The following is a 15,148-nucleotide window of genomic DNA, read 5'->3' on the forward strand; positions in this document are numbered from 1 at the left end:
TCAAATTTTGCACAAAAAGTTAAAATGTATTGTGCATAACAAATTTTAATTTACATTAATAACATTTTTAAATTTTTAGATACAAAAAAGAACTGAGTATACTTAAATTTGATGCAAAAAAAAAAAGAAGCTAAATTTGCTATACCAAATTCAAATTTGATGTAAGGAAAAAAAATTTAAATTTCTTACATCATATTCAAATTTGCTTGCTCCTTTTCTTATCATATCAAAACTTAAATTTTATCAAAATTACTCCATCAATCTAAATCTGAGTTAGGTAAATGACAAATCGTAAGGTCTATTTAAAATTAAATCTAGTCTTTAACATTTGCCGTCATTTTTAATGCATTTTGTCTTCCTACGTTTAAAAAAGCGAGAATTGCAATTAGGTCCCACTCAAGGGAATTAAATGCAAAAAGGTCCCTTAAAGTTATGAAATTATTTTGAAGTCTCAAGGGACCTTTTTGTAATAAATTTTATTTGTTTAATTACCTAATTACCCTTCTTTTTTTTTTTAAACTTTGTATTGACAACTGAAAGAACAATGGTTGACAACTCAGGGTGCAAAGATTGACAACTATCGCGGCTGGTTTAACAACACATTTTCTCAGCATATCACACCATAAGTTGTCAAACCAGCCGCGATAGTTGTCAATCATTGCACCCTGAGTTTTCAACCACTGCTCTTTCAGTTGTCAATACAAAGTTTAAAAAAAAGAAGAAGGATAATTTGGTAATTAGACAAATAAAATTTATTACAAAAATGTCTCTTGGGACTTCAGAATAATTTCATGATTTTAAAGGACTTTTTTACATTTAATTCCCTTAAGTGTGACCTAATTGCCATTTTCCCTTTAAAAAAAGGTCAGGCTCTGATTCTCTTTGGCATCATGGTGTTTGTAAGTTGTTTTTGGAAACTATGATTTTGGATCAGTTTTTGACCAAATTTATTTATGGGTCAAAAATTGATTTTTTTTTAATTATGATTGCAAAAACACTTAAAATCTACTTATGATTTATGTAAAAATAACTTTTTAGAATTAAAAGATATTTTTATCCTTATATTTATATTGCTTTTATGTTGTTGTTGTTTTTTTTTTTTTGTATATTTCTTGTGCTTTCCATGGTTATTCCTTGATTACTCTTATTACAAGTGGAACTATTGCCATCTACACCCAAATTTTTTTAATTAAAATTAAGAAATTACTAAACAAAAGAAAGAAGAAATTTTACTGGAAATTACTCACTCAATAGGATGCCGTATAAAATGTGAGAAGCCTTCTACAGACCTTAAATTATATTTTGATATATTCAATACCTTAAAATATTTTTTTTAATGTGCTTCTAATATTTTAAATTATTTTTTAGTGCATCCAACATTCTAAATTGCTAAATCTAAAATTGCTTATAAAAAATATTTTAAGGTAATTGAATTAATTTTTCTTTCAAAATACAAGGCATACGAGGACAAGTTGGTCATTTCAGTTGAAATCCAAAGGCACCAAATGGTTGGGGAAACCGTCAATGATTGCGCTGAATATGAGATCAACAAGACGTGGGTTCACCGGATTCTCCTTTCTACCACGTGTGTTGTTGCTACCTTTCCATCTGTGCCTCTCGCCGGAGGGAAAGTTTCGCGCCCTCTAAAATATTTGTCAAAAAAGAGAATAATTATATTATCACTATTTTCAACTCAATAATATATTTTTTTGGGTCAGAATTCAACTTAATAATCTGACTGGTTGGTTTCAGGATAAAATTTCATTATTTGGAAAATTTTTATTTTTAAGAAAGGATTACTATAATTTTTTATCTTTAAAATTTGGGTCTATTTTGTTTTTAGTCATTTAAGTTTCTAATTCATAATTTTAATTCTTGAAATTTAGTTATTTTTCAAACACTAGTCCCAAAAAATGTAACTGTGTTAAAATCTACAAAGTATCATAAACAATATTAAAGTGACGATATAGACTTATCAAATACTCTTCCAGTCTTTAATATAAAATTTATTTAACTAATTTGATTAGATCAAAGAAGAAGTTACGTATGTTAGTTAATTATAAGAAATATGATATGTTTTTCTTAAAATACCATAATCATCTTTTTTAGGGAGTGTTTGGAACACCTCATAATCACTTCTCAGAAGCACTTTTCTGTAAATTGATACAAACTCCTCCATATATTTATTTATTATATCGTAAAAGCACTTCTGAAACTATGGTTTTGTTCTTACCCAAACACTTCCTTAATACCTCATCTTCCTTTTCTACTTGATTATGGTTGAGGGAATATCTATATGGGTAATTTAGAGAAAATTTTAAAAAAATGAAAAATGGGTCTTATATTTAAGACTAAAACCAACTCAACAATTAGGTCCTATATTAAGAATCGAAGGAATACCATATAGCTAGATTTTGTGTGGATAATAAAAACGAAGACAAAAAGAACAAGTCCTCGAAATGTAATTCTTTAGCCTTCTTTTTTTTCTTCGTCATTATTTTTTCAGGAGCTTCTCACTGCGCTGCAATCTGTTGTCCACATAAGATCCAGTTAGATATTATCTGGTGCATCCATATTACCACTTTTAATGTCATTGATGATATTTTAGTAGAATTTAATATCATTGCCCCTTCAGCAACTAATGTTTTAAGATTGATCAAATTTTAGGGATTAAAATCATTAGTTTGAAATTTGAAGAACCAAAATCAAAATGAGCAGGGACGGAAAATTCTATTAACCCTTTAAAGAATAAAAAATGACATACTTTTCCGGTTCTTAATATAAGACCTATTTAATTAATTTGATTAGATTAAGGAAGTTAGGTAAATTAGTTAATTATAAGAAATGTGATACGTTTTTCCTAAAATATCATAATCATCTTTCTTAACACCCCTCCTTTTCTTTTACTTGATTATGGTTGAGGGAGTATCCATAATGATAATTTAGAGAAAATTGATAAATATGAGAAATAGATATTATATTTAGAACAAAAACTAACTCAATAATTGAGTCCTATATTAAGGACCAGAGGAGTAATATATATATATATATATATATATATATGTAGGCTGACTTGTTTTTGCATATATTTTTCTTCTTAATTTTTTGGGTCAATGTTTTCAGTATTTCCACTTCACAATATAAGTCATTTTAATCATCAATTTATTAATATAAAAAAATAATAGTTAATTAATTACACGTGTTTCAAATTGAATTTTTTTTCAACTTTACTTATATTAAATATTAGATGAGATTGTGAAGGAAAAAAAAATAGAATTACATTTAAACATTAATATAGGAACAAAATTACAAAATGAGTAGTCTTAATTATTCTTTAAATGACTTATATTTTGGACTACTCCTTTTGTCTTTAATGTATGACTTAATTAATTAATTTGAATAGATTAAAAATATTAGTTAATGTGATTTTTTTAAAAATACTCTAAGCATCTTTCTTAATTTCTTCCCTCATTCTCTTACTTGATTATTATAAGCAGAATAGTAAAATAGTTAATTTAAAACAAATTAATAAACTTGTCAAATAAATCTTACATATAAAATTAAAAGCAACTACCGAATTAGATCTGTATTAAAGATACTAGGAGTAAGTCATTTTCCTGAAAACAAATTATAATATAAATATACTGGAAGCCGTTGGAGCGTGCTGCATAAAAAGGCCAAGGTAAATCACCCTTGGGAACTACAAGAAGGATAATCATTCTTTAGATGTCATTTTCAATATTTAAAATAAGATTAGCCTTAATCTCGACACTTGTACTGAGTTATTGATGCTTTAATCTTTCTATTAAAAAGATTTAAAATATAAATTAAGAATTTGGGAGAAGAATATCATCAAGCCCATGTATTATGATAATAGCATTTTGGGTCTAAAATTTTTTGGAAATTTTCCGCTAAGCTAAGAGAAAATGCGTTTAAGATTAAATGCCTAATAATATGAATAAACATAAAAATTAGGAATTGACTAAATATTGATTTTTCAGTATCCAAACACGTACCCATTGATGGAAGCATTTTGAGATGTTAATTTGTTAAAGATAACTTAAAATTTTATAAATATATGTGATATGTAATAACAAAAAATTAATTTGTCAAAACTTAAATCGTTGTCAAGTAGAAATTTTTTACTCATTATATTTTAACCATAAAATAAAATTCAAAGTTACTTTAGAATATTTGAGTTATCTCAAAAATAGCAAGTAAAAGTTTTATAATTAACGATAACACATTCGAAATTTGACAAGTTAATTTATAATTATCACGTAATATATTTACTTGTAAAATTTCAAGTTAGCTTTAAAAATAACGTATAGTGATTATCCTTCAATTTGATGAGTACTTTTTCAGATTTTAACCAGTCAATCTCTATCCATTCACATGTACTTCTTGACTTGGAGGTTGGAGGTGCTAGTAAGAAAAATAGATTAGATAGTTGAAAATTCTTTTAAGACAAAAAAACAACACTAAGGAGAACGTCTAATAAATCATTGAATAGGACTTTTTAGTTAGTAATCTAGTTAAAATTTTGATTATTACGTCATATAATTTTTTAGGATACTTAGATAAAAATCAAATCATAATTTTTAAAATAATTTTATAATATATAAAATAAATATAACAAAGAGTTTGTCACACATTTTACAGAAAAATATTTTTTAAAAGTATTTTTATTATTTTCCAATTACCCGGTCCCCAAAAATTTGAGTAAGATTGTGATGCCACATTGGAGCTTCTTTACAATTTTTGTTCTCCGCAATTGTTCTCGGGATCCAAACGGTGAAATTGTGTAAAATGCAGAAAGGGAAGACGAGAGTGGTGTACCCGGCGGAGTACGGCGGAGATCCGACGGGAGAAGAGGAGAGCAGCGAAGCGTTCGAGAAGGCTCTGGAAGAGGCATTTGCGATGGCGACGGAGGGACGCGAATTGGTGAGAGGAGTGAAGGATTTGGGAGGAGTGGTGATTGATTTGGAAGGAGGAAGCTACCGAATCGGCAAACCAATTTCGTTTCCTTCTTCTGGCGGTGGCAATCTTGTGGTTAGTACTTTGCCCCCCCATCTCTCTCTCAATAATTTTAACCATTTCACGTCCTGTAACATCATTGTTTTTGTTTTATTTTTTATTTTTATGGCATATGATAATCTTTTAAATTGAGACCACCACAAGTTCACAGGAATATACAACTACTTTGGGTGATTAAAAATTAATTAAATAAGTTATTTATTATAAATATATATTGATTTTTTAAAAAATTATTCTCTTTGTGTAGCAGATAATTAAAATTATTTTTTTATAAATTTTTTTTATAATTAATAAGAATATTTTAGTAAAACATACAAAATAAAGTGTATCAAAATTTTATATTTATGATTAAATTTAACCATCAACTAATTATTAAGAGCTTATAAATAAAAGTACTTATTTTTCATTTTTGGATAATAAATAAGAATTTTTTATTCCTTCCCCTAAACCATGCCTTGCCCACAAAAAATTATGATATCTCATGAATTCTCAAGTAAATCTAGATAACTAGTGATACGATTTTTCATTAAAAAAAAAGTTGTTGGGTTTTGATTTTCAATGTGAAAAAGTTCTTCGTTTTTGAGTTTTTTGGGGCCACGGCCCACGCATAGAAAAGTTTTAAATTTATATATTACAAACGAGGAAAATCTCCCATATAATATGATACTCCTCCGGTCCTTATTATAAGACCCAGTTTGACTTTTTATTTGGTCTTAATTATAAGACCCAATCCATTTTCTCTTTTATATTTATGCATTTTTTTCCAAGATAATCCTTTTAATAATGATAATTTTAGCCAATATACTTAATTAGCAAGAATATTTTAGGAATAACAACACTTATTTATTATAAATAACCAACTTAACTTACTTCCTTAATCTCCTCAAATAAGTCAATTGGGTCTTATAATTAGGACCGGAGGAGTATGATGTGAAAGCTCGTAGCCCAAAACATAAAAAAATAAATATTTAAAGAATTAATAAATAAATCATAAAAGAAATGGATATTTATTTTAGCCCTCTATTATATATACTGTTGCAAAGTGAACTCCGGGACAGACATTTCGTTTTCAGTAGTCCTCTACTCCCCTCATCTTTCTCTTGAAACTAGGAATGCTTTATCCTTTTTGCTGCCGCAGGCCTACTTTAACTTTTACCCTTGTTTGTTTGTGTGGGAAACAAGGAAAATAAATGATGAGAAATTTTTTTTATTAAATTTGATTTTAAAAAAATATATATGATTGTAAAATTTTAATAAGGTGAAGATGTAAAATTAAAAAGAAAAAAGAAAAATTAATTAAAAATTTCTAACTAGACTTCTCCAAATTTTTTACGTCTTTTCGTCCCTTTGTTTCCTTCAATCAAACACATCTTTGCCCCCTACATTGATAGTATTTCTTTGGTTTTTAGTATAAAAGTTAAATAATTAATTTGTAAATACTAAAAGAGATTAGTTAAGTTAGTTATTTATGATAAATATATATTAATTTTTCTAAAATATCTTTTTAATTATCTCTTGATGAAAACCTTCTATCATGTGCATTCAAAATAGGGATAGTTTGGTCTGTTAAAAAACAAAAGGAGACTTTGGGGAAAAAATATAAATATGAGAAGAGTTGAGCTTTTATATTTAAGATAAAAATATGCCTTTTGTCTAGCTTTTGTAGTCAAAATCGGAGGTAGCATATGTATAGGCAAAACTCTTTGAATGTGTGTGAGAGCATGTGTATGTATGAGTTAATCTTACTTTTTATGTTGCTTTTTATGTTGCTGGCTAAAAATATCTTAGTTTTTATCTATATTTTTTATTTTTCATGTTAGCGTAAGTAACTAAATATACAAATGTAAAGTGCAAGAAAAATTTTGTCCAAAATCAATAAAATGTAATACTAAGATATTTCACGACAATATGATTATAAAATTGAATTTATGAGTTGTAAATTACAAGCCGTTAATTGCAAAATTGGTAATTATAAATATTGAATTTAAAATTGAGTAAAATACAACAATTTAATAGATTTATTTTTACATTTGAGTTTTGGCAATGAATTAGTCAGATTATTAAAAGTATAATATTAATACTCCTTCAGTCCTTAATGTAGGACCTAATTTAGAAGCTTATATTAATTTTATATATAAGACTTATTTCACAAGTTTATTAATCTTTTTTCAAATTAATCATATTGATATTTTTCTAATAATAATTAAGTAGGAGGGGGGAGGGAATTAAGGAAGATGCTAAGGGTATTCTAGAAAAAATATACCATATTAGCTAATGTAGCTAACATCTTCACTCTACTCAAATTAGTTAATTAAATCTTATATTAAGAATTGGAGGAGTATAATATAAAGTGTAACACCATATCATCCTTTTACCAAAATGCAGAGGAAGTACTTATAATGTGGACCTGAGGTAAATATAAGATGTTGCTGTTGCAGATAAAATAAATTAAAATCTTGTGTTGCTGTCTTGACTTTTCAATATTTGAGGGTTTTCTCCGACGAACACAACTTAATGGCTTAGAAAACAACATATTAGTAAAGAATTTTGATTTGATCATTTATGTACATGTTCTTAATTAGTCATTCAATTATGCATTTAATGAAAAAGTGACATGAATGATGAAAGCAAAGAAGCAAAGAATTATGAATAAAATTTAGTTTACCTCTTTATATTGATTCATCTTTAACCTACATTGCATTAGATCTTAATTGCCCTACCTATACATAGAATATGGATCCTTTGAAAGTGTTAGACAAAATACACAACATTACATATTCACCTGATTTTAATTTGAGGCCAGAAAAGAAAAGCATATATTAAATTTTTTTTTTGGCCAGAAAAGCAGATATTTGCTTAATCAGTAGGAATAACCCTCCTCATGCATATGCCTTAAGAAGAGGAGTTTTCTGTGTCAAAGAAATTAAATTTTACCTGAATAGAGGTCTCTTTCTTAGATGTATAATTGATTAAATTAACTAACTACATGTATCTATATGGTTGATTAGGTAAAAAGTGGAAGCTTGAGAGCAGCTGAAACTTTTCCAAGTGACAGGTATCTGGTCGAGTTATCCTCATCAAACTCTTCACAACTCGATAATTCAGTGGAATCCTTGCATGTCGATGGCATCTCTAGCAAGAAAGCTCAAAATGATGTGATTCACTATGAAGACATAACCTTCCGAGACATCCTTTTCGACTCGAGCTACTGAGGTGGAGGCATTTCAATTGCTGATTCTGCTAGAATCCGAATCAATAGCTGTTTCTTTCTCCACTTCACGACAAAAGGGGTTCTAGTCCAACGAGGCCATGAAACCTTTATCTCGAGTTGCTTTCTTGGACAACACTCCACAGTTGGTGGAGACATAGGTGAGAAAGACTACTCAGGAACCGCCATTGATCTTGCTAGTAATGACAATGCAATCACAGATGTTGTAATTTTCTCAGCAGCCATTGGGATTACACTTAGAGGCCAAGCTAATATGATTACTGGAGTCCATTGTTATAACAAAGCGACATCTTTTGGAGGCATAGGCATATTGGTGAAACTAGCTGGGAATTCACAAACTAGAATTGATAATTGTTACTTGGATTATACAGGCATAGTCATGGAAGACCTAGTTCAAGTTCATGTCACAAATGGGTTATTCTTAGGAGATGCCAATATTGTGCTAAAGTCAATTAAAGGTCAAGCCCTGGGGTTAAATATAATGAATAATATGTTTAGTGGGGATCCCAATAAGAAGGTTCCGATTGTGAATTTAGATGGGCAATTTGGTGATATTGATCAAGTGGTGATTGATCAGAACAGTGTGAATGGAATGGGGTTGAGATCAACGATCGGGAAGTTAACAGTAGGGGGAAATGGAACCAAATGGATTGCTGATTTTTCAAGTGTGTTGGTATTTCCTAACCGGATTAGTTTTTTTCAGTATTCGTTTTATGCTCAAGAGCCTAAATTTGTGGCACATTGTGTGACCAATGTGTCAGATAATGTGGTGGTTGTAGAGATGAATGAAGCAGTTAAAGGGTTGGTATCTTTTAGTGTTGAGCAATGAAAAGGCATAAACTTGATGCAGTATTTACTATACATCATTGTAATTATTACTAATATGTTCCTATTTATAAGTAACTTGCGGGGAAATGAGCTTTTTTCAATTTTCTCTTGTTGACTTAATAAATAAAGAGAGAGATAAAGTAAATAGGTGAGGGAATATGTAAAATATATTTTTAATACCATTTCTTTAATAAGAGCAAATGTGAAAAAATTATCTCTTTAATGCATTTCTTATTTTGCGGATTTGGGATACAAATGACTTAAAAATATGAATAGAGTTCTATTTGATATTGTACAAAGATCTCTCCTATCCTCAACAGGTTAGAACTTATCTGATGTATAATCTACTAAAGCATAAATAATTCTTTTTATAGGTAAAAGTTTAGGTGAGTTATAGGTGGGTAGCAGGATTTGAACTTGTGATTTTGTGGTTTGAGTCAATTTTTTATAGTTAACTTCTGTTATCTAGCAAATGTAAGCATTTTTCATAATGAGAATTTGAACATCATTTTTTTATGTCATGAGAGACTAGTTGATTTTACTAGACTTGAGCTGAAAAAAATAGAAGTTAGCATATTGGGTTAAAAAAGTACCCAAATAGAGGCGTATAACCATGCTTATCTATCCTTCCATATCTTTTATTTTTGCCAATTTGTCTATTTCAATTTTTTCTTAAAAACATTATGTTGACATGTGGATATCCAATCATCCACAGCTAAGGACCAATAAAGCAAAGCATCATGGCAGAAGAGCATTATGTTCAGATTGGGTGATTCGTTGGAATTTTGGATCTTTGGATTCTGACTTAAGTATTCTCTGCCTTAGTAATTTAGTATGATGTTAGTTTATATAGGCATCTTACTGGTAATATTGTGCGTTCTATTACTCCTAGATTGTAATGTGCTGTTTGACCCTATATCAAAAAAGAGAAAAATATCATGTTAACACGATGCGAGGTAGATGAAAACAGATTATAAAGAGTATTAAGATAGGAGTGGTAACATAATCTACCCCAATCAATGCAGTTTTTTCTCTGAGAGACACAGTTCAGTCAACAATATGGTAGCCAAAGAGGTCACCCACCCTATGCGACCTATGCAACGAAATAAAGGTTATATGGTAATAAAGAGTGATCTAGAGAAGGTGCATGACAGAGTAAACTGGAATTTTCTGCACCACTATCTTGTGGAACTAAATCTACCAAATCACCCGGTGGAGATCATAGACAATTGCAACACCGCTGTTTAGTAGTGCTTTGAGCTTTCAATGGCAGCAGATTTGGGCAAATACCTTGGAGTAGCTTTGTATGAGAAACGGATTACACAGGAGAGTTTCCATGAGATCGTCGACAGAGTCAAAAAATGACTCTCAAACTAGAGAGATACAGCCCTTTCTCTTGCCAAGAGAACAATCTTCTCTTGGCAGTCACCTCAACTATTCCGAGCTATACCATGCAAACATATTCTCTTCCTAAGCAATTTAGAAGACCAATAGAGCCGTCATATAGGGCTCCACTGCAAAAAACAGGAGAAAGACCCATTTAGCCGCTTGGGAGATGGTTTGCAAACCCAAAGCACATGGCAGGTTGGGAGTTAAATGCATGAGGCTGTAGAATCAAGCATTTATGGCTAAACTTGGTTGGAACCTAATCAAGTGGTGTGAAGACCTATGGGTTAGGGTGATAAGGAGCAAGTATAAATGTGGTAATGACTTGGAGCTTACTATTGACATAGAATGACACGGGTAATTAAATATGCTGTGTAGGGGACAAAGGAAGCTTGGAAGTATGCAGAAGAGGGGATTGTGATTGACCATGCAAAATAGAATAACACGCTGGAAGTATGAAGGAAACAAAAATTTCAGCATCAAGACTGCACACCAAGCTATCACAAAGGAGTCTAATGACAGCAATGAAGAATGTGTCTAACGCAGTTTGACCAGTGATGCTTCATGTACGTGGTGCCATTACCACTTGGAGTCTGTAACTCATGTCCTTCGTGATTGTCCAAACACTAAGAGTTTCTGGCTTGTGCTGTTACAAGGTGCAACGAATTGCCTATGTTTCAAAGCCAATAGTGAAAGCTAGATTAAAATGTACACCATACATGGTCTTCTCTCTGATTTAAAAGAACAGGGTGAGCCTTTTCTGCACAACTGTTTGATTGCTTTGGAAAAGGCTAAACCAGTATGTCTTTGAAGGAAAAGTTCATAGCAACGCCTCTCTAAAGGCTGCTACCTTTGCCACCACCATGGAAGCCATCAGGTGTGCGAACGATAAACTCTAGGGAGTAATGTCTAATGGCAGCCAAACTGTGGCTCGTTCACCGAGTTGGACACCCTCAGAGGGATGGATGAAAGTTAATACCGATAGGGACTGCTTAACACACACGGGAGGAGCAAGTGGAGGTGTGATTTGAAATAGTCGAGGGGAGTTCATATCTGGTTTCATCCTAAGGGCTCCACAGGTGATGCTTTGATCACGGAGCTTTGGCCGATTTTGTTAGGGCCTAAACTAGCTTGGGATTCAGGATCAGGACAAGTAGTGTTAGAAACTGACGCAACTGAGATCCTCAGGCTGATTAACGAGGCGGACCTCTCAACCCACGTTGATGTGTCCTTGATTGAAGAAATTAAATCTGTGAGAACCAGAGAATGGACAGTTGTCTTTGAGCATGTTCCGAGAGAGAGCAACCAAGTAGCAGACCTTTTTACCAAGCTTGCTATGGTCACGACGCTGGGATACCATCTTATAGTAGTAGCTCCTGATGTGGTGGTGGAAGCGATTTGAAAAGACATGGAGGGGAGGGATGACAATGGATAGTCTCTAAGAGCTGCGTTTCTCCTTTGGTATTAAAAAAAAGACAGGAGTAGTAATGTGGAATCCGTTTGTGTTCATCAAGGTGATGATGAGTGCCTAAGCTCATTAGATTTGGACTGTCTAGATTTAAAATTTTTAATTATTTATTTTTAAACTAATTAGGTGACATGATGAGCTGGACATGTAATTAGGAAAGGTGGGGAAAAAAAGAGTCAGGTCTGTTTAAAATGCAGCACATGAGGACAGAGCACCTGACTCCCCCCCTCTCCCAACCCAAAAATTTCATGTCTGGCTCATCATGCCGACTGTTGTTGCTAAGTTAGAAGTCACATCATCCAAACCAACACTATTTATGCCAACTCAGTAAAACTTAATTGTTTGGGGCTAATGTTTTGTAACGATGTAAATTCCAAGAACTAAAATCACAGACGTAAAAATTTTATGAATCAAAACCAAAGTAGGTTTAAATTTGAGAGATGAAAAATTGCATTAAATGAGACGCTTGTCAAAGTGAGTAATACCCGAATTGATCCGTGGTAATGTTGGGCTAACATGATGGTTGGGGACTAACCTGCCCTGATATACCCGTTATAATTGGCCGTTTGTGGCACCTTTTCCCATGCCTCCCGTCCTTGTCACGAGCACTAATAATAAACAATGAAATTAATTAAACTTAATTATTTTTTTAATAAAATTTTAAAATTAATTTTAACAAAAATTATAAGTTAGCGGAGTTTTAATTAGTTATGATGTTTTGCTATGTTGAAATAATTAGTACTTTTTTTTTTGGCCTACGAAAAAATTAATACTTTAGGCAAAGCATGTTATATTATAAATAATATTGGAATTTTTTATGATAATGACCCGAGGAAAATATTTTAAATCATGCGCTTAACTCCAAGGAATGAATGACGTCACCCTAGCCAGTAAATTCCGTTTATCTGAAGGTGAAATTCAATGCAGTAAGTCTTTATATCGACTTATGGCTCATAAATAATTATACATGGATTGATAAAATTAAATAAACATGTTTCTAGTTTTGTGGAAAATGTCTATTATATATACAAATTTTATTATATATTTTTTTTTGCGTGCAATATCTTTCATAAGATTGAAATATTAATCCCATTATTCATAAGTATGAATGGTTTGACTGAGTGGGAGCTTCGAATTATGAGTTATCTAAAAGTTATAATTAAAGGGCATTATATTAATTGAGGTTGATTTGAATCCTCAAACATATGCTCCATTTGCGGCGACGATAATTAACATAGATATTCGTAAATTGATGGCTAGTGATATCCCCCCCCCCCCCTGTTTTTATGAATAAAATAGTGTTTATATAATTTAGGTGCATTTTGCAGTTCAATACCAAGTCTTGCCCGATGAAAGCCCAAGCAATTTTGGGCTGTGCTTAGGCAAGGTAGAGTAGGATGGGCTTATCTACCCAAGTAGTACCACCACCTTATCTATATATGTAGAGATCTCCGCCTTATTAATAAATAATATTTTGGACTTTAAGTATGCTGCCTCTACGTCTGATCTTAAATATAAAAGCTAGTTGACTAATTCAAGCTGATCTTAAATATAAGAGCTAGTTGAATAATTCAAGTAGATTGAGAAAATAATTTGAATTAGTTATTTGTAATAAATAGGCATTGTTTTTTTAAAAATATTTTTACTAATCAAGTTTATTAGTCAGAATTACCATTATTACAAGAACTATCTTGAGAAAAAATAGATAAATATGAGAGACATAGTGAATTAAAACCTTATATTTAAGACCAAAATAAAATCAAATGAGGTTTTATACTAAGGACTGGAAGTACATATTATTTTATAATTTCACAACTTAATATTCCAAGAGAAGAAATATAAACACTATAATGCAAATTCTCATATCTATCTATCATTTCGTATTTTCTTATAATTACATAATCAACCACAATACAATAGGTTTTCACACAGCAACCATGATCATATATGTCAAAATCTTAAGTCTTGAAACATTTCATTCTACCATATATGTATATTACATATATATTCTACAATGATAAATGGAATATGTGTATTATGTGTATTATATTACACAATCAAAAGGTTTCGTCTAATAACTTTATTGAGTGTTTTCTTATATTTAGACCAAATATAGCCTCTCATAACTTTCATATTAAGAATAGGAGGCCTAGGTTTAAAAAAAAAAAAGAAAAGACAAAAAGGAGAGGAGGTAGTAGTATTTACATATAAAGCTTTGGATATCAATTGAAAGAAAAGGGTAAAGTAGCCTGCAGCATCTTGATATTATTTCTCAAGTATATTTTATACTGTAATCTTATTTATAGTGCATCCAATATCGTGATATTATTTTCCCAATGTATTCAACACCTCGATGTTAACTTTTTTGTTCAATTATATCTATCACCGTAATCTTATTTATGATTTAGGTGCTGGAAGCATTATAAATAAGATTAAGATGTTGGAAGTAAAAAAAAAAAAAAGGATGCTGAAGGCATCATAAATATAAGATTAAGATACTAGATATACTTGAAAAATAAGATTAGGGTACTAGATATTATTTTATCTAAGATAAAACAATTTAGTAACAGTTGCTCAAACCTCAGATTTATAGAAGTGGATCTTTATATAAAGAAACACCTATTAGATGGTAGTACTGTCGTAGTCAAACGTGCATAGATGCATACTGGCATGCAAGCCCAGGAGCTTGCCATTATTCATATATATTACATATAGTAGTAGTACATGCCATGCATTTTTACGCAGATTTGGCCAAGAGACTGTTGAATCTCCTTGATGCAAGAACCTGGCCTGCACATTTGTAAACTTTTGTGCCCAAAGCATCCCTTATCTTAGTACTATAACCTGTTTCCTTGTCATAGTACCTGTTCCAGAGCATGACTCCTCCGAAGTTTGAAGATTCCGTCACGGTCGGAAGAACTTCAGACTTGAGCTCTTCTGGTGGTATGTAACCATAGGATGCTGCGGATGTCTCATTTGACGCTACTAAACCCAAGAACACTGAGTATTAGCTAAACCTGGCTTTGACGTCCATTTTGCCCATGAGTTAAGAAGATTGTGAAGTCGTTGTTTCCTAAATATTCGCACGTGGCCCATGGGCCATAATATAAAACCCAGAGATAATCAAAAAGACCCGTGTCGATTGCACGTCCAAGGAACTGGTTTCGCAATGTGGGGCTCCTGAAATGTAAATCTTTTTG

At 31.3% G+C, this 15,148-nt stretch overlaps 1 protein-coding gene and 1 pseudogene across 1 annotated transcript; both read left to right on the forward strand.

Moving 5' to 3' along the window:
- Positions 1 to 4,809: 4,809 nt before the first annotated feature.
- On the forward strand, positions 4,810 to 9,095 carry LOC114712589 (polygalacturonase QRT3-like; annotated as a pseudogene).
- A 2,290-nt stretch (positions 9,096 to 11,385) lies between these two features.
- Positions 11,386 to 11,882, forward strand: LOC114712590 (uncharacterized). Its single transcript, XM_028897143.1, has 2 exons — positions 11,386 to 11,500; positions 11,599 to 11,882. The coding sequence occupies exons 1-2, from the start codon at positions 11,386 to 11,388 to the stop codon at positions 11,880 to 11,882; spliced, it is 399 nt and encodes a 132-aa protein (XP_028752976.1).
- The last annotated feature ends 3,266 nt before the right edge of the window (positions 11,883 to 15,148 follow it).

This window comes from Neltuma alba, unplaced genomic scaffold (assembly GCF_004799145.2).
Source record: "Neltuma alba isolate B1F8T4 unplaced genomic scaffold, ASM479914v2 tig00011376_pilon, whole genome shotgun sequence".
Taxonomy (NCBI): Eukaryota; Viridiplantae; Streptophyta; class Magnoliopsida; order Fabales; family Fabaceae; genus Neltuma; species Neltuma alba.

Coding starts and splice junctions, on each gene's coding strand:
- LOC114712590 (XM_028897143.1), top strand. CDS start 11,386: ATGTCTAATGGCAGCCAAACTGTGGCTCGTTCACCGAGTTGGACACCC. Junction 11,501..11,598: donor CACGGGAGGAGCAAGTGGAG/GTGTGATTTGAA, acceptor CGATTTTGTTAG/GGCCTAAACTAGCTTGGGAT.